Here is a 26,415-nt window from a genome sequence, read left to right as displayed (position 1 = left end):
ATGGCCACTTCATCTAGTTTCGTTCTATCTTCTTTGATCTTGTGCTTGGTCTCTTCCCAAACCCTAGCCACCACAAGCTTTCGGCCCAAAGCACTGGTTATTCCCGTGACCAAAGACTCCTCAAAGCTCCAATACACAACCCAAATCAAGCAAAGGACCCCACTTGTGCCCGTCAAGCTGACCATCGATGTCGGTGGGAATTTCCAGTGGGTGAATTGCGAAAGTGGCTATGTGTCGTCTTCCTATAGGCCGGTCTCTTGTGACTCTCCGATCTGCAAGGCTTCAGGGTCGGGTGCTTGCGAGACGGCATGTTACTCTCCTCCTGGACCCGGCTGCTACAACAACACCTGCAGCCACATCCCTGACAACCCGTTGAGCAGCTGGGGCATCGGCGGGGGTGAGATGGCCTCCGACACTGCTGTCGTCCAGTCCACCGATGGCAGGGCGGTCGGGAAGGCGGTTGTGGTGCCGGGGGTGGTCTTCACATGTGGTACAACTTCGCTGCTCGAGGGCCTGTCCGCCGGTGCTCTGGTGAGTTTCGTATGATTATACAGTCTGGACACGACAAGGGAACAATACAACATGACAAATCGCAGGATATATAACATACGAAATTCTGGCTGAAAAAACAAAGATGTTTCTTTTTACCACGTTTACAGACTATGATAGGCAAAAACTGATTAATACTTTCGTGCACTCCAGGGAATGGCCGGGCTCGGACGATCTGAAGTTTCCCTCCCTGTCCAATTTGCTTCTGTTTTCAAATTTCCGAAAACATTTGCCATGTGCTTGAGCTCTTCTTCAAGCTCCAATGGGGTCATATTCTTCGGCGACGGCCCATACGTGTTCCTCCCTAACGTCGAGGTCTCTAAGTCACTCATGTACACCCCACTAATCCTCAACCCAGTAAGCACGGCAGGATCTTATTTCGAGGGTAATCCGTCAACCGACTACTTTATAAACCTCACCTCCATCAAGATCAACGGAAAAGCAGTCCCACTGAATGCGGCCTTACTGAACATCACTGCCGGCAACGGAGGGACAAAGATCAGCACCGTTAAGCCATACACGGTTATGGAAACCTCGATCTTCAAGGCCTTTGTGAAGGTGTTCAGACATGAGGCCAAGAACTTGACTAAGGTATCGTCTGTTAAGCCATTCAAGTACTGCTTCAGCTCCAAGAACACCCCAAGCACGAGAGTGGGGCCGGCCGTACCGATCATTGATCTGTTGATGCACAGCAGCAGCGTCTATTGGAGGATCTTCGGAGCGAATTCGATGGTGCAAGTGAAGGAACACGTCATATGCTTAGGTTTCGTTGACGGCGGTTCAAACCCGAGAACATCCATTGTGATTGGTGGGTATCAATTGGAGGATAATCTTGTTCAGATCGACTTGGAGAAAGCGAGGCTTGGATTTAGCTCCTCTCTTCTATTCAAGCAAACTACCTGTTCCAACTTCAACTTCACTTCCAGCGCGTGATCGGGAATCTGTTTATTGAAGAGATCAATAAACTAAACGAATGTTGCATTGCTAATTCTTGCGGATTTTAGTGAAAATAAGCTGCAAACTGTTTGTTATTGCAGCGAATGATAAACTAAACGAATGTTGTGTAACTTATTGCTTTCTTGCGCAAATCAATACATGGATAAATTCCGAACTCCGCTGTCAGCGAATCATCTGTTCTAATGCTACTATTGTACTTTGTTTGCAAGAATCATTCATAATGTTGATTCTCTTGCGGGGAAGTTTCAATGTTAATATGCGAAGACTTAACACTTCATACGTATGGTAGGTCTATGAACGGGCAATTTCTTTTCATCAACTTTATCAGGACAGTCAAACATGACTTTATTTTTGACCACTAGTCCAATATATACACGTTCACACGTCTTTACAGAAAAATTTATTAAATTATATCTCAAAGTTGAGCCTCTTGTCCAATGAGAAGACTTTTGACGGTTGCCGTTAACTTTTTCGGTGCGTGAAAAACAAGGAAATATTTCTGAAGATGCAGTTCTGTCAAACCAAATCCTCACAGGAATTTTAAAAGGGAAAAGGAAGTTTCCTTTAATCTCAGGTGAGCTTGCTCGTTTGGGCTCACTTTCTTTATTATTATGTCTTAGCTGGTGAGATATTGATTTTACTGGTCAGACGAGAATTCACTCGTGATCTTGGAGTGCCGTTCGTGTGTGTTAGAGATATGCCCTAAAGCGACTATGTAATAGTTACATGTTAGGGATTTCAGTTGTATTTTCAATTTCTTATTTAATTAATGGCAAAGACGTATTTATTCATTTGTCCAATTATTTACTTATATGAATAAATTCCACAAGATCGGTTGTGGCTGGACCTATTCTTGAGACGTTGAGAATATGTGTGACAGGTTCACAGTTAGACTGAATCTTTAAACTGTTCCCGGTTGATGGATCATTGAATGGATATCAATGATCCTGTTGAGACCGGTGTGTTTTTAGCTTCACCATTGAGCATTGGATGCTTAAGGGAATGACGAGTCACAAGTCATTGGATATTGCGATGCCCGAGTTAGAACACAGGTGCTTGTATCAGACAAGTTCACTGAACATGACACGCATTGAACGATTAGCGACATGGAAGCTTTTAGCGTGGTCAATGTCTAATCGTTCATGCTTTGGTCTTGTGTAAATAATCCTTAGACCTGAGGCATAGTGTTGACTTGTGTGTTGGATGGCTATGGTTCACGAGGACGCATATTGATGGTTCGTCGATCCGTCTCTGTACTTGATGATCATAGTTCATGCACATACGAAGTCACACGTGTGCGCAAAATGGAATCTGTTTCCTTGTCACATGCAAGGTATGATATCCTATGCAATTTAATTATGACAATGTATTGAAATCCTCGGCCGGGGTTATAACCAAGAATGAAATGTTCATGTCTCGTATGAATGCATGTCGATTAGATTTGTGCATATGATCGAATTGGTGACTTGACAAATATTCCATGGTCTTTGTTCGATCGGGATATAGTAAGACAGAGAGATTGAATTACACTGTGGTCAAAGCCGACAGGTTCATTATGTTCTTAAAGCATTCACACTGTCTGGGTAGTCATGATATATTGCTAGATGTCACTCATGACTTGTAGGACCTAGAGATTGATCGGGACAATCAATTCTCTTGGAAGTACTAACGTGTTAGTGCATGTCTTACTGCCAGCTCGGTGATGAACCTAGGGATGTCACACACCTTAACCAATAAATAACGACGTTGAATGGAAAGACAACATTGCAAATATGTTTGCAATTATGTATACCGAATTAGTCGAACAATTAAATTAAATGAGATTTAATTTAATTCTTATTTTTGGTCATGGACGTACGTGCATATGATGCACACGCACTCTTATAGTGGACACATATTGATGTATCCGAAATGCACACATTTAATCGCACTATTATGTTTTTTTTATTAAATTATATGTATATATATAATTGTTATATATATATTTATATATAATTTATGTTGCACGCACATATTGATGTGCGTGCAACGTACATGGTCAGCACAACAAGTGCTGACCATGTGTTTTATTTCTTATTTAAAAAAAGAAAAAGAAAATGGTAATAATAGTGCAAGCACACGGTCAGCAAAAGTTGCTAACCGTGTGCTGTTTTGCCCACGAACAGATCGTGTGCCTTGTTCGCACGATCTGCAACGTGTGCATGAGACGAACGTGGACAACAGGTTTTGCTGATCGTGTGCTCGTGTGACACGATCGGCAAAACACTCAACGTGCGGCGCCCATTAACGAGAACGAAGAGAAAGTGTGCACTTGCGTGCGTAAAAGGCATGAGAAAAAACCAGAAATTTCTCTCTGCACATTTTTTCTTGCATTGAACGAAAGACCAGAAATTTTGAGAGTTGTGAGAATTGATTCCACAATATTGCTAGCACAATTCAAGTGGTGATTCTCGCGAGTTCGTTCTTCCGTTTGACGTTGCGATTGGTTGTGTGTCTGAACTAGAGGCCCGACACTTGTGGGGCTCGGATCGAAGAACATCTAAACCTATTTCGTTTCAAGCACGCTTCAAGAGGTAATCCGTTAAACCCTTTTGTTGCATGTGTTTTTCGATTGAAACGCACGAACTACGCCTCTGGATATACGTGTATAGGTTTTTATTTATTTCCGCTGCGTATTTTATATGTTTTATTTGCCTATGCATGTTATGTGTATCCCAACAGTGTGGGCGGGCTCCGCGAAATGAAACCTGGCCGCAACATTCGAGCAATCACATGACACTAATAACGTAAACTTTGGGTGTAATCTAGAATTGAGAAACATTTGAGCGTCCGAACAATTGTAACTATGTAACTTTCCTATAGTTTAGTGGATTACTCGAACTGAATTATGTAAATCTTTTATACTTTTTTGTTGTTCCTTGTTTATTTGTCTAGTGATCTCATTCTCTCGCGTTATTTAATTGAAATATTTGTTAACTTCCGCATTATTTTTGCAACATTTGGTATCGGAGCTAAGAATAAGATTTTCTAGATTTGATTTGGGATTTTTACTTGTTTAACCATTGTTTGGAATTTCTATTATTGCAATTATATTTGGAGTGAAAGTAGAAATTGAGGTATTTGATAGGAGGAACATCTTTGGGTTGTGAAATGTTAACATGAGTGCACTATTAACAATCTAATGTTTGGTTATGGTGCTGGATGGAAAAGACGAAAGATGCCATAATGTAAAATTAATGGCGAGAGCAAAGAGTATAATCCCATTGAATCTATCGGATGATGTGCTCATGGAAGTAGATGTTGCAATGTTGTGAACTTGGGCCCTCTAATCAAGGGTTTAAAATAATTGCCTATATATGATGAAAATGATGTTTCAGTTTCGATATGTTATAGTTACTTATGTCAGAGCCCATTTAGAAAAACTTTAACAACTCAAGATGGATTTGATGACTATTGAAGAGGTCGTAACTGATGAAAAATATGGCATGATGTTATTGGCTTCTCTAACTTTACCGATTCACTGTTATAGTGGCATAGTACGATTATCTCGAAAGAGGTAAAATCTGCCTTGTTCTCTAATGAGTGGCTGAGGAAATTGCGAGATAATGGTTGTTGTAGGACGTAGTGTGTAGACTAATAAATCGAGGTAGAAAATTAACATCAAGTGTATAACAACTGAGGTAAAAACAAGCTGAAGTTGTACCCTAAAAAGTACAAGGGCTGCGTAAAGTACTTTAAGGGCCTGTTTGGTAATAATTCTGTTTTCGAAAGCAATTTCTGAGTAAAATTGATTTTTTTCTAATTTTGTTTTTAGGAACATAGACATAGATTTATTTTGCTTCTTGTTTTTGCTCTAAATCTATTCCCTAGCCACTAATATGTTCTACGGAATAGAAAAATTAATTAACATTACCAACAGATTTTTGTTCTTTTTCTATTCCGAGGAACAAAAGAACACGAATCAAAGAAACATGAGCATTACCAAATGTAAATAACAGTCCCTCGATCCTCCTGTTTTGATACCAATATTGTGAGGGACAGCCCTTAATTCTCACTAAGCGCATTATGTTTTAATATTATAGTACGTATAATAGGGCGTATGCAGAAAAATGAAACAAAAGACAAGTGCATACAGAAGAGACGGCAGTCCCGACGCCTAAAGGGTATGGCTATACTCATAGGTTTCATATACCTGATGAAACACACGACCCACAAGCAATGGACTTGAGAAAGAAAATTAAGTTTATATCCATATATGTATACCCTTGGAAATTTACAAAGGAAAGGCTACTCTGTAACGAACGACCCTTAATCCCTTAGTTGTGATATCAAACAGGCCATAAATGTCACAAGGAGGGGCACATGAGGAGAGATCCTCCGAAAACAAAAAAAAATATATAGAGCTGATATGTAGAATGTCACAATGTCAGTAGCAAATATTTCTGAAGAGAAAACCAATTATGTGGAGGCCATTTTGTCTATGACTACTGACTCATTAGGATATGAATGGATATTAGATTTAGGGTTCTTATCATATGATGCATCATAAAAACTAGTGTATTACTTACCAGACTACAAATGGTGGTAGAATTATGATGGGAAATAATGCAACATGCAAGATTATGGGAATAGAGAAAGTTCAGATTTGGATGCACAATGGGATAGATTGCACATTGATTGACTTGAGGCATGTACTAAAGCTCAACAAGAACTTATTTCTCCAGGGACACCCGATCGCCTTGCGTGCAAGTATACGATGATGGTGGAGTGCTAAAGATCCCTCGAGGTGCCATGATAATGATTAAAATAAAGAAGGCAAATCCTCTCTATCATATACTTAGAGAAACCGGGCAAGAGCGGTTACAATTTCATTAGATGAGTTAGACACAAACCCAACTCAGTTATAACATACGCTGTTGGGGCACATGAGTGACGCTATCATGACTATATTGAGTGGGAGGGCGTTGCTGAAAGGTCAGAAGATAGAGAAGCTAGACTTGTGTGAACATTGCATCTTTAGGAAGCAGCATGCCAAATTAAATTCGATACATCTATTTATTCGAACATACAACTAGTTGATTACATTAACATCACTCAGGGCCCACGCCTTTTATCCATGCCACCGCTCCCTTGGGGTCTGGCCAGGAGGCCACATTATCGAAGCGCAGCGTGTCTACATTCCCTGGGCATTACGCCTCAAAGCCATCCCAGACTAGCTACATAACTCATGATTCAGCCAACTTCAGCTAGATGGTGCATTTGAGTGTTGGCGATGATCCTAAAGGTAGAGATGCAAAGGCTCAAAAATCTGATCGACCAATATGACCACCGATATCATCTCTCACATCGTCTGGTGAGAGAGATAAGATGGAAGGTGGGACTCACAAGAAAAGAAAAGAAAAGAAAAACCAATCAAACACCACATTTGAGAGAGAAAAAGCGAACACTTTTAGTAGAAAATTAATTGAGGATGCTGAAAAAGTGAGACCCATAAAGGATAATATGGTGACAACACTAAAATATAGAATGTATTAGCTAAAGAAAGAGTAGAAAAAACACGGCACAATTAATTCCTATAAGACTCCTTTTCCTTTTTGAAATTGAAGTCCATCTTGACGTCGGAGAGGGATCATAGTTTTTGGCACATAAATAATCTATTTCTGAGGTTGGTTTGTGTGCATAGTGAGTATGCTTAATATGTATGGAAACTTACAAGGGACATATGCATTAGGTTTTTATTTTTAAACAAAAAGTATTGTGAGCCGTCATCCACGAGAGTGTAGGAAGACTCCTTTTTTGTGATTAATTCTTGTGGATTCGGGTTTAAGCTAGGATTAGCACTTATAAATGAGAGTGATTAATTGATTATATCTGAACCATCCCGTCTATCTTTCCCCTCCGAGTAAGCATACCACCAAACACCAACGTAACTCTATTTTGTTCCATTTTTACTTTTGAACTTATTTGTGCTCAAATCTTTTCATTTCTTCACGCTTCCGCGATACTCGTAAAAGTATATCTATAAGACTCATTCGATTAGATAATAGTAGAAGACATGTTGAGTTTCTGGTGCAGCCCAGGATAGGCTACTCGAACAAAAAATGGTGCAGCCTAGGATAGGCTACTCGAACAAAAGGATCGGGAGAGGAACTTGCACACGCGGACTAGAACGAACAATGATTACAGTCTTCCATGGTTGCTCATCTAGGCCTCCAAGGAAGTTGATAGGACAACGATTCTTCTAGATCGATGACTGCAACTCTTCAAGGATGCAGATTTTTGAAAACTTCCGACTCTTCAAGGACGGAGTGAAAACTCTTCTAGGTTTTCGAGAGGGTATGAACTCTTCAAGGTTCAGGATAATTGCATAAAGCAAATTTCATTAATCAAGATTGTCTGCCGTCTATAGCAATTAGATGGCATTTTATAGCCAAAGAGACGCAAATGAAAATACTAAAATCAAATCTAGAAACTGGAGAACATTAAGAACATAGAAACCATAAAACATTAAAGTTCTTAGAAATTAGAAGCCATTAAGAGCGAGATATTTCCCAACGTCTTCGTAACTATCCCAAGGTGTCCTCAAGCTTCCAATGCGTAGGAAATGACAAAGCCTTTATTACGGGGTGGACTCGCGGATGTGGTTTCTGATTTGTGTTCTTTCGATATCGGTAGGACTTGTCGAGCTTGAATGGGGGCTGAACTCCTCGGCCGAGTGAGCTCATCTTCGATGCGGGCTGCATCAGTTTCATCATTTACATCATGGAACTTTCCTTGTCACGTGAAGACTGGACTTGGCACTGCAGCAGCCCTGCGTGTTCCCCAATGGTGCTAATAATGAATGCCCTTTGTGCCATGTGCTTTTATTCCGCATCAATGAATTAATTATTCAAGTACCGACAGAAGAGTAGATAAAATAAAGGCAACCATTACTGAGACATCCATCGAACATTTCTCTGTCGTGTAGTAGAGAAACGGAGTCGAATTTCCTCGACTCGACTCGACTCTCCCAAGTTCGTCAAATTCGTGTCGGAGACTTTCGTCTAATAAGGAACAACCACGGTGCTTCGTCGTCTTGTTCGTGAATGAAGTACATTGATTCGTAAGCGACGAGTAGGCTTTCAGCATAATCTAATGAGAGGGACGGCGAAAAAAGAATACTTCTACCGAGTTTGAATAGACTAATAATATTGAAAAGAACGCTCAAATTGCTGTTAGAAATGAACCCTTTTCCCCCGAGAATGCAAACCATCAAGAAAAGAGTTGATCAATTTAGAGCATATTTCTTGACAGAAGCAACAGAGAAGAAAATGTTTTATGGGTGGCACAATCAATCAACCAAAACGGGGTGTAAATTAGTGTTAACTAAATTGCATGCTACCTTAAAATCCTGCTTGGACCTGCAAGTTAGTTACTCACGGACCCTGCAAAAAACAAAGTGTTTAAGGGTCAGAGAAAATGATAGCAACTTGGAGAGGTTTGACCAGTGATGCGACGTCCTCTCCTCTAGCTCTTGCAGAAAAATTCCTCGTCAACCATGTACACAATCAAACCCCAATCAGGGCAATGAATCAAATTTTCTATAAATAGGAGTTTTGATCACAGGATCGTAGAATCAACACTTGGTCCTACAGCTCTAGAACCCTTGATTTATGAGGGTATCATTTCTCAATTAGGAAAGGATGTTTATGTATATTGAAATAATTAATCGAAATCTTGAATTATGAGCTGAGGACATCATTTCCATATATATTTCGTTAATCACTCATTTTAAACAGTAATTAACCCTTTAGATATAGATTAATGAACGACCAATTTTTGTCGTTCTACTTTTTTGTTATTCAGGTCTTTCCCTTTTTTTTTAATGTGTTTGTTCTTTTCTCTACCATCTTTGATTATATTCATTAGATTTTAACAAATTTTATGTATAGTAAGTTTCATGTTTATTTTTTTCAAGTATTGGTATAAAGTTAATTTATTGTTCTTTAATTTTCTAATTTGGTTTTCATTTTGCACTGCAATAAAGGCAAAAGACAAATTTCCTTCTTATGATATTTAAGATTTAAACAGAGTCATGTGCCTTGCACGTGCTAACTAAAAAAATAAGTGACAACTGTAACAAAATTAAAGCTCGAGAGTACTAGCTAATAGTTGAAAGTTTGGGAGCTAATGTGTATTGCCTCAAGTTCCAAGGGTACTGTGTAGTCTTCCCTCATTACTATCTCATGATTCTCGATTTATATCTTACTGTTCGAGGTAGAAACGTTGATGATCTATGTGAATCTACAAAACAAAGAACCACAATTGTATCTATCGATTCACCACTAAATCTAACAACATGGTACATATCCATCAATTTTATCGATTCATAGTTTGTTATGTATTCTATCAAATGAAGTTAGGTTTTATCATGTTTAACGTTGTATATATTCAGTTTCATAGCTAGGAAAATGAAAATTTGTTAATTTCATAAATGTATGTTCATGTTTAAGTATGACAGTTTCTAAGATGAATATATGCTTCGATTTCTTACGTTATTTTTAACATGCACTTGGAATTAAGATATATGACGTAAAAATTGTTTTTGCATTTTTTTTTTTTTGCATTTTCTATTTACTTTATATGTTCTTGGGTTAACAAAAACTAGTTTTTGTTATTTTAGCTTATATTACAATTTGATTCTATTCTCCATTCAAGATTCATGAATTTGAGATTTTGAATCCCAAGTCACATTTCAATTTGACAACTACTTCCTCAGTACAATAAACTAATAGCATATGGAACATCATCTAGATCCATGTCAATCGTGTTTCAAATAAAAAGGTGAAATTTCAATGCAACTCGGGTGAATTTTTCTAATTCGTACCGTCATCTTGTTAAGTGCCAGCGGCTACTTGTCGCCTCACCAATAATTAAGCACAATAAATTCTTTATTAAGAAGACGACGAAGCAACTTTAGTCGCTCATAATCAAACAAAATTCTCCGCCACGAATAAGATTATACAATAAGATCACATGGCCTACTTGTCTCAGCCATTGTCTCTATTAATTGTTTATTTGATGGTGACAGATTAATTAATTTAGGATATAGATAAGATCACATGGCCTAAAGGCACATATACCTCTGTTCAAACCCCTATAAGAGGCCATGATCTCTTCCTTCTATCTCCACCAATCAAGATAAAAAAAATTCCTTATCCACTAATCTTCTCCTTCGAATCACAATGGCCACTTCCTCCAGTTTCATGTTTTGTTCTTTGCTCCTGTGCTTGGTCTCTTCCCAAACCCTAGCCACCACAAGTTCTCAGCCCAAAGCACTGGTTATTCCTGTGTCCAAAGACTCCTCAACCCTCCAATACACGACCCAAATCAAGCAAAGGACGCCACTCGTGCCCATTAAGCTGACCATTGATGTGGGTGGGATTTTCCAATGGGTGAATTGTGAAAGTGCGTATGTGTCGTCTTCCTATAGGCCGGTCTCTTGCGACTCTCCAATCTGCAAGGCTTCAGGGTCAGGTGCTTGTGAGACGGAATGTTACTCTCCCCCTGGACCCGGGTGCTACAACAACACCTGCAGCCACATTCCTAACAACCCATTTAGCAACATGGGCATCGGCGGCGGTGAGATGGCCTTCGACGCCGCCGCCATCCAGTCCACTGACGGGAGGTCGGTCGGGACAGCAGTCAATTTGCCGGGGGTAGTCTTTACATGCGGTACAACTTCGTTGCTCGAGGGCCTGTCAGCTGGTGCTCTGGTGAGTTTCGTGTGATTATACAGTATACACGATAAGGGAATGCAACATGACACATCGCTTGGTTAGTAACACATGAAATACTGGTCGAAAAAACAAAGCACTTTCTTTTTACCAAGTTTCAGATGAGTGGTTTATCTGTGCTTCTAAATACTAACGAGTACATATTAAAGTATGTCCAACTTCGTTAGGCGAACACTAAATAATACTTCTCTGCACTCCAGGGAATTGCTGGGCTCGGACGATCCGAAGTGTCACTCCCTATCCAATTCGCTTCCGCTTTCAATATTCCAGGGAAAAGTACACTAGAAGTGTCATAACTTGTGTACGACGTTCACTTGAGTGCCATAACTTTCAAAACGTTCACTTCGGTGCCATAACTTTCAAAAATCGTTCACTTGAGTGCTACGTCGGAGCAAAATCGTTCACTTGAGTGCTACAGTAATTTTTCCGGCGTGCCACGTCGGCTTTCCAGCGTGCCATGTCGGCTTTCCGATATCTACAGTAACTTTTTCGCTCGTGCTATAGTAACTTTTCTGGCTGCTACAGTAACTTTTCCGGCTGCCACATCAGCTTTTTCGGCTGCCACGTCAACATAGCACTCAAGTGAATAATTTTTGAAAGTTATGGCACTTAAGTGAACGTTTTGAAAATTATGGCACTTAAGTGAACGTCGTACAAAAGTTATGGCACTTCTAATGTACTTTTCCCCAATATTCCAAAAAAGCTTGCAATGTGCTTGAGCTCGTCATCAAGCTCCAACGGCGTCATATTCTTCGGCGACGGCCCTTATGGGTTTCTCCCCAGCGTTGAGGTCTCTAAGTCACTCATGTACACCCCACTAATCCTCAACCTCGTAAGCACCGCAGGATCCTACTTTGAGGGGAACCCCGTCGACCGACTACTTCATAAACCTCACCTCCATCAAGATAAATGGACAAGCAATCCCGCTGAATACGAAATTACTTAACATCACGGACGGCAATGGAGGGACAAAGATCAACACCGTCAATCCGTACACAGTGCTGGAAACGTCGATCTTCAAGGCCTTTGTGAAGGTGTTCAGACAAGAAGCCAAGAACTTGACTAAGGTCTCATCCGTTAAGCCATTCAAGTACTGTTTCAGCACCAACAACACTCCGTACACAAGAGTGGGACCGGCGGTACCCATTATCGATCTGGTGATGCACAGCCGCAGTGTTTATTGGAGGATCTTTGGTGCGAATTCGATGGTGCAAGTGAAGGAAGATGTCATATGCTTGGGTTTCGTCGACGGGGGTTCGAACCCAAGAACGTTCATTGTGATTGGTGGGTATCAATTGGAGGATAATCTTGTTCAGATTGACTTGGAGAAAGCAAGGCTTGCGTTTAGCTCCTCTCTTCTATTCAAGCAAACTTCGTGTTCCAACTTCAACTTCAGTTCAAGCACGTGATTCGGGATCTGGTTATCTCTCGTGCTATCCATCTGAATTTCTTGTTGCATTTTGAAGAGTCAATAAAGTAGACGACGGTTGTATTCCTGCTTATTTTTGCAAATTTTAGTGGAAATAAGCTGCAATCTGTTGTTTATGTCACTTTCTTTCTACAACACTTGACAATTTCTTGTAGTATTCTAATGAACTTGACATAGCCAACCAGTCACTTTGGATTTAATGGGTTGATGATATATGGGTCGTTTGAGATTTAAATTACACGTTGAAATGGGTTTGATAAAGCAAACACCCTATTGGGTTTGGAAAGATCCCATTTACAATCGATAACCAACCGAAAATCTAAGGATATCCCTGAACGTCCACATTAGCTTCTCTATTAACGATGAAGAAGGATCAATTTAACTCTCCACAAACTAAAGTTCCATGTGAGCTTTGCATGGGTTGCCTTTGTCTTTTTAAAGATGAAAATATGATATGATGCTTCTGGTATCTGGTTCTATGGGTGTCGCTGGAAGTATGGCTGTGCGTCAGAGGTGGAGCCTCGGTGATGGCAACGGTGAGGAAGGGCGGTGCGGACATCACGGTGAGGTGCTGCGGTGTGGGAGCAAGGGGATGTGGTCTGAGCTAGAAAGCACCGATACTCTTCGAGGGCTTCCATGTCGTGCCGTGTTTGACACTATTCGACATGCGACCAACATGTGATCGGTGCTCGAAACACACCAACGACATGCGAATCCAGCATCCCTACACGTTATTTCGACACACACAAAGTCAATTTTAAGTAATTTCATGCTTAAGTCATATATCTAGCCACTCCAAAATTATTGTACCCAGCCTGCCAAAAAAGAAAACCTAATCAATTATTTTTATACATACTTGATAATTTATCATGTATATATAAAATATATATGTATATACAATATACAACATGTCCCAGCATACCGAAATTTTCTATTTTTTAAGAAATAACGTGTTGATGTGTCATTTTATGTCGCATGTCACATGTCCGTATCGATGTTACTTAGCATTTGAGTTTGAAGTTCGAATCCGGGAGAGGAGGGAAAGCACTTGTCAACGAGGGTCTCTTCATAGTGTGTTCCCTTTTTTTGTTGTTGTCATGAACCTCTTTTTCATATTGTGCAACCTCTTATTGTGAAGGTGTATATATCCTTTCTAATGTACTTTTTTTTCCTCAAATTACGAACCTCCCCACTGTTAGATATATTGTATATATTAGGACTAGGGTTTTTCCTTTAGTGTATGTATTTACAATTATACCCTTCTTTATATGTATACTTATATCGGCCTTGTGCCTAATTGTAAATCAAGCATTTCATTATTCACTTCTCTAAATCTATCATGGTATCAAGCTAGGGTTTGCTTTCTTTTAAGTACTGTACACTAATCCACGACTATGGCGGTTTTTCACTCGTCTTCTTCATTGCGCCTTCATTTTAGCACCGGCCACCCGACGTTGTCTTCATCGGTTCGACTTCACGATTGTCCGACTTTGTCTCCCCCAATCTTCTTCATCTTTCGCCTTGTTCTCGCGATCGACCTCGGGTTCTATCTTCTTCACTCATATATATAGTTGCTTCCACTTTGATTTATTGATCTTAGAATCAATGGTTGATAGTGATCGGATTGATCGCATTGATGTTAAGTTGGATGGCTCTAATTATGTTATTTGGAAACCCTCGGTGATGGCTACTCTTATTTATCATGATTTATATGAGCATGTTGATGGTACTCATTCTTGTCCTACATCTTTGTTTGATACTACTGATATTAAACCTAGTAATGATCGGATTACGCGATGCGAATCTGAAATTAGGGCTTAGCATGTTGCTGATCGGAAAGTATGGGCAATATTATTTGGTTCTATTAGTTCTGATCTTCGCCCCCAATTTACTCAGATTGTTGGTGTGAAACAGTTATGGGATCAAATTGCACAGATGTTTACTCAAATAGGTTCTATTCGTGTTTATCACCTTATGCGGGAACTTCGTCGTACCACTCGGGGTACACGATCAATTCGTGAATTTTATAATTATATGACATCTCTTTGGTCCCAACTTGATGTATTGGCTCGTCCAGCATGGCCCACATGTGTTGGTTGCATTACTTGTGTTGCATTTAAACTTGAAGATCAAAATAAGAATCGTCTTTACGAATTCTTGATGCAACTCTCACCAGATTTTGAGGGAGTTCGAAGTCAGATTCTCTATCGTTATCCCGCACCATCTCTTTCTAATGTAGTCAAAGAACTTCAGACTAAGGAAACTAGACGAGGAATTCTTGGAGCTCTGCAGTGCTCCTCCATCTCTAGATCCTCTGCAGTGCTCCTCCATCTCTAGATCCCTCTCGAGTCTTGGCCAGCCCACGGTCTAATTTCCAATCTAGCTTCTCTCGGCGTGGTTTCTAGTCCGCCTCGTCTCAATGTGGTTTTCGGTTTGGTTATTCTCGGCGTAGTTCTATACGTAGCTCCCAGCATGCCTCTTCTTAGTGAGGTTGAAGTTTTTATTGTAACTTCTGTAAGCACAACGGACATACCGAGGATCGATGTTTTCGGAAGATGCGTGATCTTCCCGATGCACCCTCGTGCTCGCCTGCACCTGTCTCTTCTCTATCTGCGAATCGTGCCACTCCATCCTCGTCTTCGGATGATGGTCTTGCTAATATCGAGGCTCGGCTTTCTTGTTTAGCTCGGCTTCATCTTGGTTCTTTTGGTGCGTCCTCTCTTGTTGCTACTGTAGCTGCTGTGCAATCCTTAGTGATAATTCTTCTTGGATTCTTAACTCTAGGGCTGCTCATCACATGACTACCTCTGCTCATCATCTCATTTAGCAGACTACACTAAAAAATTCAGAAGCATTCTTTACAACCGATGGATACTCTATTACCGCTACTATGCTAGGCCATCTTATTATCCCTGGTAGCTTTAATGTATCTAATGTTTTGCATTTATCGAATTTAGCCCCGAATCTCTTATCTATCGGACAACTTGTTGATATGTGTTATATGGTGACATTTACTGTTGATTCTTGTGTTGTATAGGATCGTACAAACGGTCGGACTATTAGCGGGGGTAGTAGACATGGAGGATTATATATGATGCAGCATCTCCAGCTTCCCTCACCTCAACATGCTCTCGCTATCTTCGACTTTGACTATTGGCACTAGTGTCTGGGTCATATATCCGCTTCCCGTTTGTCTTTTCTAAGTCAGCATGGTGTACTTGGGCCTATTTCATTTACTGTTATGCGTCCTTGTACTAGTTGTCATTTAGCCAAACAATTTGCATCTCTTTTTCCCGTTAGTTCTTCTGTTTCCACTTCTTGTTTTGATTTAGCACATTCGGATGTTTGGGGTCTTGCCCCTAAATTTCTAAAAGTGGCTTAAATTTATGTATCATTTATTGATGATTATTCTCCTTATACCTGGGTTTATTTCATGCGCTCTCGTAATGAATTGTTTTCTATCTACAAAAACTTTATAGCCATGATCTCTACTCAATTCTCTAAAACTATTAAAGTTTTTCGCTATGATTTGGGTGGAGAGTATCTTTCTATAGCTTTTTGTTCTTTCTTAACTTCTCGGGGAACCTTTCCTCGCTTGTCCTGTCCCGGTGTTCCTACTCAAAATGGTCTTGTTGGGCGAAAACATCATCATATTCTAAATACTACTCATGCTCTCTTGTTGTCCAATTCTGTTCCCTCTGAATTTTGGGCGAAAGCACTTTCTACTACTGTCTATCTCATAAATCGACTTCCTTCCCTTGTCCTCTCCAAAGCCACCCCTTACCAACGTCTTTTCTCAAAACCACCCACTTATCACCAATTTCATGTTTTTAGCTGTATGTGTTATGTGCTTCTTCCACTCCATGAGCGTACTAAACTCTCTGCAAGATCGCTTCGGTGTGCTTTCTTAGGCTATAGCATAGAACATAAAGGTTACAGGTGCTATGATCCTTCTTCACGGCGTATTCGTGTCTCTCGTAGTGTTCAATTCTTTTAGCATCTACTATTCTTTTTTGCCGCCTCTACTTCTTCACGATCCTCTCCATCTGCTTTTATGGATTTTTCTCTTGATTCATCTCTTGTTCCTCCTATTATATCTTCTCTGTCGGACCTAGTGCCACCACCTTCTCCCGTTATACCTCCTTCCTCGTTTATTTCACCCGCCACTTCGAAGCCTCTTGATGATGCTCGCCCATCGTCCCCTCGGCGGAATCCGCCGCGAGATCGCTGTCCTTCAGCTAGGTACATGGTTGCTATAAGTTATTCTGATGAGTTTGGTTCCTTTATGGCTACTGTCCACACTTTGCAGGAACCATCACATTATCGTATGGCCGCACAACATGCCGAATGGCATGATGCTATGTTTGAGGAATTGTCTGCTCTTGAGCGCACCGGTACGTAGGATCTTGTGCCCCTTCCACGAGGGAAGTCCTTGATATCTTGTTACTGGATCTATAAAATCAAGACTCACTCTAATGGTAGTATTGAGCGCTATAAAGCGCGTCTCGTCACACGTGATTTTGATCAAGGAGTATGGGATTTATTATGAGGAGACCTTTACTCCTGTTGCCAAAATGGCTTCTGTTCATACTCTTCTTGCGATCGCATCTATTCATAATCGGCCTCTTTTTCAGCTTGATGTGAAGAATGCTTTTCTTCATGGGGTTCTTCAAGAGGAACTCTATATACAGCCACCTCCCGGTCCGGTTCATTCTCCTGGTCAAGTTTGTCATCTTCGTCGGACCCTTTATGGTCTCAAACAGGCTTCTCGAGCTTGGTTTGAACATTTTGCAGATGTTATTCGGCCAGCTGGTTTTGTTCGGAGTGAAAATGATCATGCTATGTTCACTCACACTTCTCCTGTTAGTTGTACTATTTTGCTACTCTATGTTGATGATATGATTATTACTGAGGATGACTCTACTCATATTGATTATACTAAGCAATATCTTCACCGTTAGTTTGCTATGAAGGATTTGGGTTTCTTATGTTATTTTCTCGGTATTGAGGTTGCTCGCAATGGAAGTAGGATTCTTCTCTCCTAGCAGAAGTACATCGCTGACATTCGGCTCGTGCTTGAGTTATTCGATACTCGTACGGCGGCTACTTCTGTTGAACTTCATTTACAGCTTTGTCCAGATTATGGTGACCCTCGGTTTGATGTCATTCGCTACGGGGCTCTTGTTTGTAGTCTTGTTCTATCTTACGACTACTCGTCTTGATATCGCCTATGTTGTTCATCTTGTCAATGAGTTTGTAGCGGCTCCTCGTACAATTCATTATGCTGCTGTACTTCGAATTTTGCGATATCTTCGTGGTACTACGATACGCTCGATTTTTCTTTCATCAACTTCCTCACTTGCTCTTCATGCTTACTCTTATGCTAATTGGGCTTCGGATGTTACTGACCGCAAGTCCATTTTGGGATTTTGTGTCTTTCTAAGTGATTCTCTAATTTCTTGGCGCGCCAAGAAGAAGCCTGTCGTGTCTCGCTCTTCTACCGAATCTGAGTATCGTGCTATGGCTGACACTACAGTTGAGATTATTTGGCTTCGTCGTCTCTTTGCTAATCTTGGTATTGCCTCCTCTAATCCCATTCCTCTTCATTGTAACAACAAGAGTGCTATTCACATTGCTGCAAATCAGGTCTTTCAAGAGCGTACCAAGCACATCAACATTAATTGTGATATTATGCATCATTAGCTCCAAGCACGTATCATTTATCTTCCCTTCGTAACCTCTACAGCCTGGCTTGTCGACTTATTCACCAAATCTCTTACATCACAACGATTTGTTGCTCTTCTTTCCAAACTCTCATTGGTTGACCCACCTTGAGTTTGAGGGAGGGTGTTAGATATATTGTATATATTAGGACTAGGATTTTTCCTTTAGTGTATGTATTTATGTTTATACCCTTCTTTGTATGTATACTTATATCGGCTTTGTGCCTAATTGTAAATCAAGCATTCCATTACTCACTTCTCTAAATCTATAACCTACAAACTTGATGAGAACAAGCCCTTATGTAAGCTTAAAATTAGGGCTTTTCTTGAGATAGTATACCCTTTTCCTAATTGAACCAAAGAAATTGTGTGGTTATATGAAAATAAGATATCTATTGTATTGCCTTTCCAGCAACCGAAATTTTGAACTAAATAGGCTTTATTATTCTCCAAATTTAATAGAAGAACGCGATCTTTGCTAGCTTAGCACTCCTCATTTGTTTCCAATGTGAGATTTTCGGCTATATTAAGAGCAAAGTGAGTTTGCTCTAACTCTGTCTTCTTGTGCTCTTAATGCAATTAATTTAATTAAGCTCAAAGTCTTCCTGTACCAGGCTAATTATAATGCAATTTATATGGGCTTATTACTATTAAAATCCTAATCCTCCTTATATGCAAATTAATAACATTTTTATTCTAGGGTTGGGTCGATCCTAATTTTTCTATGCAATAAATGACTAAATGTGTCATCAAAATTTAAGTAGAACACCGACCAACGCAGCGCCATGCCAATGTGGCATTGGGGTGCTGCCAGACCAAGCCTGCAACTACCACGTGATAGTTTTGGGTTGGTTATTTACTAATCCCCTCTTATCGTGACCTTCCTCGAGATCAAACACAACAGGAAAGTTAATGAACTATTAAACGGGTACAAAGGTTCCTCTCACGAGACAATCGCTCACGTTAAATAAATGCGAGAGAATATTTTACTTTTGCGACCTTGTCGCGACCTTGCTGCTAAGAGTTGCCACTAGTGGACTATTAGTCAATTAGAAACTCAAATAAAATGTGAGAGAACATTTTACTTTTGCGAATCAAAGATTCTTGGATACATGGATTTGATCATGCTAGATAAAATCCAATGCCCTTTTCAGTATTCTCCCTTTATTTGAATTATTATTATTATTATTATTATTATTTTGCGAGCATTCCGAGTCAATTTCATCCTAAGCCGCTATCTCGCGAGGGGTAATTATGCGAGTTTGCAATCAAGTGAAGTAACGCCCAATAATCAAAGCAGTAAACAGACAGCAGAAATATGGCCAATACCTCTGATGTGTTAAGCAAAACAAAAGCGAGGCTCCATTGTCATCCAGTGTGCCAAGTGTTCTGCAAAATAATAACTCAAAACCAAACAATGCATACATGGCCAAGACATGATTTTTAAATGCAATGCCCATAAATTTTTATGGGATTTTTCTTGTTTAAAGTAAGCATGACTTAAAATAAATGCTATGACTATATAAGTTTTAATTTAACACGATTGAAATATTAATAAATACACTAGGTTGCACAAAAAATGTGTTGATGACCTAACATGACATACGAGATGACATGCATACTAAACTATCATTAAATTGAAGTGAAACTTATGAGCAATTATAACGACATAAAATAGGATCAATTAACCATGTAAGATTTTTCATGTTTTGTGTGTGTAAAATATAAGATTTTGTGTGTTTTATGCATGTAAAATATAAGTATTGTAGAGCAAATATAGAACAATAGCTTAGGAGTATCCACAGTATTACAAAAAGAGCTAATAATTCAAAAAGATGAAGATAGGAAGTCTCCACATAATAACCAATACATCATTTATCTGTAAAGGTCTAAACGATCATTGTGGCCTTTTTACTATTAAAATACTTATAATATGCAAATGTAATTTAATAAAAAAATTTATTAGGATTCGGGTCGATCCTTAATTTTCTTATACAATAAATAACTAAATGAATCATCAAAATTTATATAATAACATCCATTATTGAACGAAAATTCCCAAACATATTTTAATTGTGCCAATTCGGTTCCAAATTTTTTTAATTGAATTCTAAATCTTTTGCAATTGTGCGAATTCAATCCATCCGGCAAATTTTGGACGGTCGGTGCTAACATGGACGCCAGGAGGTGACCTAATTTTTTTTAAAATGATTTAATTTTTTCTTTTTGATTTTGATTTTTGTTTTATTTTTTATTTACTTTTTCTTTGTACCTTTTCTTCTTCCCACTCCTTCCTTAGCCGGCTAGCGAGGGATACCTCGCCCTAGCCATGGCGAGGCTGTGGCCGCGCAAGACCAATCCTCGCTAGCCCATATCTTGCAAGGCTCAACCTCGCCGTCTTCGGGTGGGGTCAGCCGAAACTCACCCGGCCTCAACCTCCGCTGGATGAGAAAGAATGTTCAACCATGGGATCTGGGAGCCGCCGAGGAGTGGGGGTGTTTTAGGGTTTTCAACCACGGGATCTGGGAGGCGTTGACGGGGGAGATGAAGGCAGTGGCGAGGTTGCTGCTCGATCTTACCACGGAGGTGAAGAAGAAGAGCGCGGACCAGGTGATGGAAGGCAGAGGGTACGTGGAGCCCCCCAAGGCGAATCCTCTGTACGAGCCTCTGGGGTTTTACGACTTGGATTCGGCCGAAGCTCTGGCTATGTTTTGTTCCCGGTTGAATGCTTCACCTCATCAAAGGCCTGATCTTTATCTCTTGTGCTTGTGATTTTTCCAGTTGACTAAGAACTTGAATCTCAAGTCAAAATTCCGGTGGCTACCGGGGTGAGGGAGGAGTGGGAAGAAGAAATGGTAGAAAGTTAAAAAAAAAAAAATTAGAAAGAAAATAAAAAAATTCAAAATGTATTAAAATATTAGATTGCTGGCTGGTCGGCATCCACATCATTGCTAGATGGCTAAAATTAGCTGGATGGTTGGCTGAACTGGCATAACCGCAAAAGGTTTAGCACTAAATCAGAAAAAAAAAATTAAAACTGAATTGATATAATTACAATAAGTTTAAGATTTTTTTGGTAATTTTCTCATTTAATAATCATGCATCATATGATCCTTGAAGAAATTGATCTTAAACTTAGGTCATCAGTCAACGGGATCGGCTCCATTTTATGGAGTATGTTCTCGGACCGTGAACGTTAAATAGCATAAAGCGAGCGCAAAGTCAATCATCACATAAACAGCAGTTCTTCTTTTCTATCTTCTATTACTAGTCTGAACAATTTCATCAATCACATGGCTAATCGTGTGAAAACGGACACAAAGCTGGTTGTCAATGTCTCAATTGCATGGACCAAAAAAAAAAAAAAAAACTTCAATTGCACGGATTCGAGAGAGTCAAAGTCAAACAAATTGCACTCTGTCAGTCCTCCCCGTGCCTTAAAATCCACTGAAAATGAGGTCTCTAGGCCCGATGCATCTAACACATGACCATGCCTCTTTACGCCTCCACAATTTGACCACATTCATGAGATTCAAAAGCATAGGGAAAAGCGTCGAAAAACTCTTAAATCTAATTGTAGATGTACAATTGAATTTTAAAATTTTTTAATTGTGTTAATTTAGTCTTAAACCTTTTCAATTTATATCAATTGAGTCCAACCGATCAATTTTGATCGGAAATCATAGACATGAATGTTGATAATCTTACGCGTTATATAAGACTGATTTGGCATAAATACAAAAAGCTTATGATTAAATTGGCATGATTATAATAGGTTTTAAGAATTTTTCTTGACACTTTTTCCCAAAAGCACATGCATGGCCCCAAAAAATATTCAAACGCCTATAAAAGAGACCCACCAATCCAAACCATCAAATCCGTCTTCTTCCACTTTGCATCCATGGCCTCTTCTAGTTATTTGGTTTTCCTTTCCTTCTTCCTCTTCCTCACGATTTCACAAGCGCAAGCCAAAGCTTTTCAACCCAAAGCCCTCCTTCTTCCTGTGACCAAGGACTCCTCGTTGCTCCAGTACACCACCCAAATCAAGCAAAGAACCCCTCTTGTGCCCATTAAGCTGACCATCGACGTTGGAGGCCGATTCATGTGGGTGGATTGTGAGAAGGGTTATGTTTCCTCTTCATATAGGCCCGTCCCTTGCGACTCCAAAATCTGTAAGATCTCGCGATCGGGGGCTTGTCTAGTTATGTGTCCTGCTCCGCCTAGACCGGGATGCAACAACAACACTTGCTACCACTTGCTTTACAATCCGCTCACCGACACCATCAACAGTGGCGTGATGGCAGCTGATGCCGTGTTGGTTCAGTCCACTGATGGGAGAAGCGCCGGGCCCCTGGTTTCTGTCCCGGGGCTGTTCTTTGCTTGCGGCACTCATTCGCTTCTCAAAGGCCTCTCTAATGGGGCCAAGGTATGACAGACTACAGTTAACAGGCCATACAACAGTTGAAGTACTTACCTAGATACAGTCCAACTTGGCCCGTCTCAATAGCATGTTAGGATAGTGATGGCCGGGTGTGGACCGCGCATGATCACCAAGGTGGTAATGGTTGTTTAATAAGTTGTATTCGTACGGGAAAAATGACACGATCACATTTTTTTTTACAATGATATGATCCATATATGTCATCCAGAGAAATTACTTGTTCCATCAGACAAATGAAGTACACTTTATGGTCTATCTCAATTGATATCATGGCTAAGATATATGCTAACTCGGACTTGACAATGTTTTGCTCAGGGAATTGCCGGGCTCGGACGATCACTAGTTTCCCTCCCTTCGCTGTTTGCTTCGGCTTTCAAATTCCAACGTATCTTTGCCATGTGCTTGAGCTCCTCCTCGCAATCAAATGGAGTCATCATCTTTGGCGACGGACCATACGAATTCCAATTTAAGAAAGAGATCTCTAGTTCCCTCATGTACACTCCCCTAATTCTCAACCCAAAAGCCACCGCGGGAAAGTACTCTGAGGACCCTTCGACCGACTACTTCATCCGTCTCACCTCCATCAAGATCAATGGGCAAGCAGTCCAGCTCAACGATTCACTACTGAACATCGACAAGGAAGGCAACGGGGGAACAAAGATCAGCACTGTTAATCCATACACCATGATGGAGAGGTCGATCTTCAAGGCTGTCCTTAAAGTGTTCATGGAAGAAACCAAGGGCATGACTAGGGTTGCTAGTGTTAAGCCTTTCGAGTACTGCATAAGCTCCAAGAACCTGGGGAGTACAAGAGTTGGACCGCCCGTGCCCGCCATCGATCTGGGGTTGCATAATGAGAGTGTGTCTTGGAGGATCTTCGGAATGAATTCTATGGTGCAAGTGAAGGACGACGTCTTGTGCTTGGGGTTTGTCGATGGCGGCTTCAACCCAAGAACTTCTGTGGTCATTGGAGGGCACCAATTGGAGGACAATCTCTTGCAATTCGATCTCGTGAAACGGAGGTTGGGATTCAGCTCCTCGCTCTTGTTCATGCAAACCACATGTGCCAACTTCAACTTTACTTCTTCTGTTTAAAGAAGTGGAGACTTTACTACCTTTCCGTTATCGAGCTGGATTTTTCGCCGTTTACTGGTATCATTGGTTTATCATACTGTTATTCCTAAAGTGGATTATCTTTGATTATCAAAATAAAAAAAGGTGGATTATCTCTGGTTCTGCAATGTGATTAAAAATGGTCCTTCCTTTATCTTAAAGAAACGGTTTTTATAATATAACATATGCAGCATCAACATGACATACAAATTTACATCGGTTTCTCCAAAAATGCAACTTGACTCCAGCCTAGTGGACCAACCTTAACATATTGAAAAACATTAATGCAAGCTTGCACCACAATTGGCCACGTGTCATTTTGCATTTTGTACTACAAGAAGTTTGACTTTTAATGACAATTATGTAGTGTCTTAGCAGCGAGTGCAATCATCACTAAGATTGTGCTTGGTCGTTTAAATTTTTAGCTAGGATTTGACTGAATAGGATAAAATTAAAAAAAAAAAAAAAGGAGATTTTGCTATATTATCTTGTTTGGTGAATAAAACCGTATATTTTCATATCATATCGTGTCTATTGTTTAGTATAAACAATATATTCATATAAATGAACTAACAAAGATGGTAAGAATCTCTCATAATTAAATGCTAAAGAAATCACAAATGCACGAAAGCTAATAACCTCTATCATTCAATTCACAATTATTGTGAAATTTAGGTCTTAAAGAGTAAAATAGCTCATAATAACATTCTAGAGCCACCGCTCAACAATGACAAGAGATGTAGATGGGCTATAATGACATGGACAAGGTAAATTATCCAAAATGTCAAATCTAGTAAAAGAGAGAAATCATTATTCACCTTTGCGATTTGCAAAAATATAGTGCTGTGGCTCTCTCCCTTTTTTGTGAAACTTCAACGTGAATCACAAAGTTACGAAAAGATCCATTTCAAATTTAAATTTGTTCATTAAAGTCGGGTTTCTTCTACTTCGTTTTTATAAACTTATTTGTCAATTATTTTCCCTCTCTTTGTTTTCATTTTTGTTTAATTTCCTCCATCATTCCTTATATATGTAATGAAAATATAAAATACATAATAAATATAGATACGAAACATATATAAATACATATATGTATAAGGTGACAAGAAATTACATAATCTCCTATTATTTAGCAACGTTTTATAAGAAGTTACATATTAGAAAATATTGTTAATGGGCAGTTAAATGTCAATGTTGTAGGAGCTAGTGTTATCACCTAGAAAGGGGTGAATAGGTGATTTCAATGAACTTTAAAAATCACTAGGAAATTAAAACAGATAAGCTCAAAGCTTAGTTCGGATGATGATCGCTAACAAGATTTGAGGTGTTCTTAGATGCAGCCGCATGCACAATTCAACTATCACAATATAATAACAAAGAGTTTAAGGGATAGAGAATTTGTACAGAGAATTTATAGTGGTTCGGTTTTGTTCAAGCCTACCTCCACTTCTTCAGGCTGACAATCAATCTCTTGGATTCCACTAGTGAATATCTCAAAGGTTATGATAATTCTCAAGCCTATAGACTTCCTGTCTAACACTCTCTTACTTGGATGTGAACCTCTAAATATTATAGTGTTTAGATCAAGAATTTATGAAGCATGTGAAGCTCTCTTGATCTTGAAATTTAAGATCCTACTCTGTTGTCTTCGCTCTTTAGCCTTGAGATCTCCTTTTATACTTCTCCATCCCCAACTGCCCGTCGCAAGATCTCGAAAGGATCGCTCTCCAAACTTCCCATTTGGACGAGATTGTATACAAAGGATTTCATAACCGTTGAGGTCGACAAAGGAAAGAATCCGCCATTAGATCCAATTGCATGTACAATTATGATTTTCGATTTCCATAGATAGAGTTCTTCATTAGGTGAGTCATCCTCGTCTCCCTTGATCCACGTCCTTGATTGATCTTCAAGATTGAGAATCTCTAAGAACGATTCGACTTGATTTGCTAGCCGTTGTGATGATATATAATCTCAATTACAACATCTCAAATATATATCATGATATTTTAGTCGTTGCATATGAAATATTTCCTTAGAGCTTGAGCTATGTAACAACGTCCGAGCTCATCGTATAACATAAGAGCTCCCCGCTCAACGTCTAAGCTCCTTGCACAATGTTTGAGCTCCTCAAACAACATTTAAGTTCTTTCAGCAGCATTAGACTTTCAGATGCAATATCCAAAATTTCAGGTGCAATATCCATAACTTCACTTGAGCTTCCATCTTCTGGTCCCTCCAAGTGTATTGGCAATCATGGCTCTACCTTGATGTTCACTTAACCAAGGTCCCTCCAAGCTTTACCAAACTTTCCGTTCTAGGCTTGTTCACCTTCTACTCGATTACCTCCAGCTTGTAAACACCTCTATGCCCAATGCCTTGTTTACCATTATTGGAGAACTCATAACCTTCAGACATTCTAGTAAG

General features: G+C 39.8%; 2 protein-coding genes and 1 pseudogene across 2 annotated transcripts; all 3 read left to right on the top strand.

The window, feature by feature from the left end:
- On the top strand, nucleotides 1-1,482 carry LOC115744904 (probable aspartic proteinase GIP2). Its single transcript, XM_030680308.1, has 2 exons — nucleotides 1-531; nucleotides 703-1,482. The coding sequence occupies exons 1-2, from the start codon at nucleotides 1-3 to the stop codon at nucleotides 1,480-1,482; spliced, it is 1,311 nt and encodes a 436-aa protein (XP_030536168.1).
- A 9,248-nt stretch (nucleotides 1,483-10,730) lies between these two features.
- On the top strand, nucleotides 10,731-12,691 carry LOC115744847 (annotated as a pseudogene).
- Nucleotides 12,692-22,335: 9,644 nt separating this feature from the next.
- Nucleotides 22,336-24,006, top strand: LOC115744846 (probable aspartic proteinase GIP2). Its single transcript, XM_030680237.2, has 2 exons — nucleotides 22,336-22,860; nucleotides 23,191-24,006. The coding sequence occupies exons 1-2, from the start codon at nucleotides 22,336-22,338 to the stop codon at nucleotides 23,968-23,970; spliced, it is 1,305 nt and encodes a 434-aa protein (XP_030536097.1). The 3' UTR covers nucleotides 23,971-24,006.
- The last annotated feature ends 2,409 nt before the right edge of the window (nucleotides 24,007-26,415 follow it).

This window comes from Rhodamnia argentea, chromosome 6 (assembly GCF_020921035.1).
Source record: "Rhodamnia argentea isolate NSW1041297 chromosome 6, ASM2092103v1, whole genome shotgun sequence".
Taxonomy (NCBI): domain Eukaryota; kingdom Viridiplantae; phylum Streptophyta; class Magnoliopsida; order Myrtales; family Myrtaceae; genus Rhodamnia; species Rhodamnia argentea.
This window is presented reverse-complemented; position numbering and strand designations above follow the sequence as displayed.

Bases quoted from the DNA above. Each gene is read 5' to 3' on its own strand.
- LOC115744904 (XM_030680308.1), top strand. From the start codon at position 1: ATGGCCACTTCATCTAGTTTCGTTCTATCTTCTTTGATCTTGTGCTTG. The intron at 532-702 runs GTGAGTTTCGTA...CGTGCACTCCAG, and splicing joins GCCTGTCCGCCGGTGCTCTG to GGAATGGCCGGGCTCGGACG.
- LOC115744846 (XM_030680237.2), top strand. From the start codon at position 22,336: ATGGCCTCTTCTAGTTATTTGGTTTTCCTTTCCTTCTTCCTCTTCCTC. The intron at 22,861-23,190 runs GTATGACAGACT...TGTTTTGCTCAG, and splicing joins GCCTCTCTAATGGGGCCAAG to GGAATTGCCGGGCTCGGACG.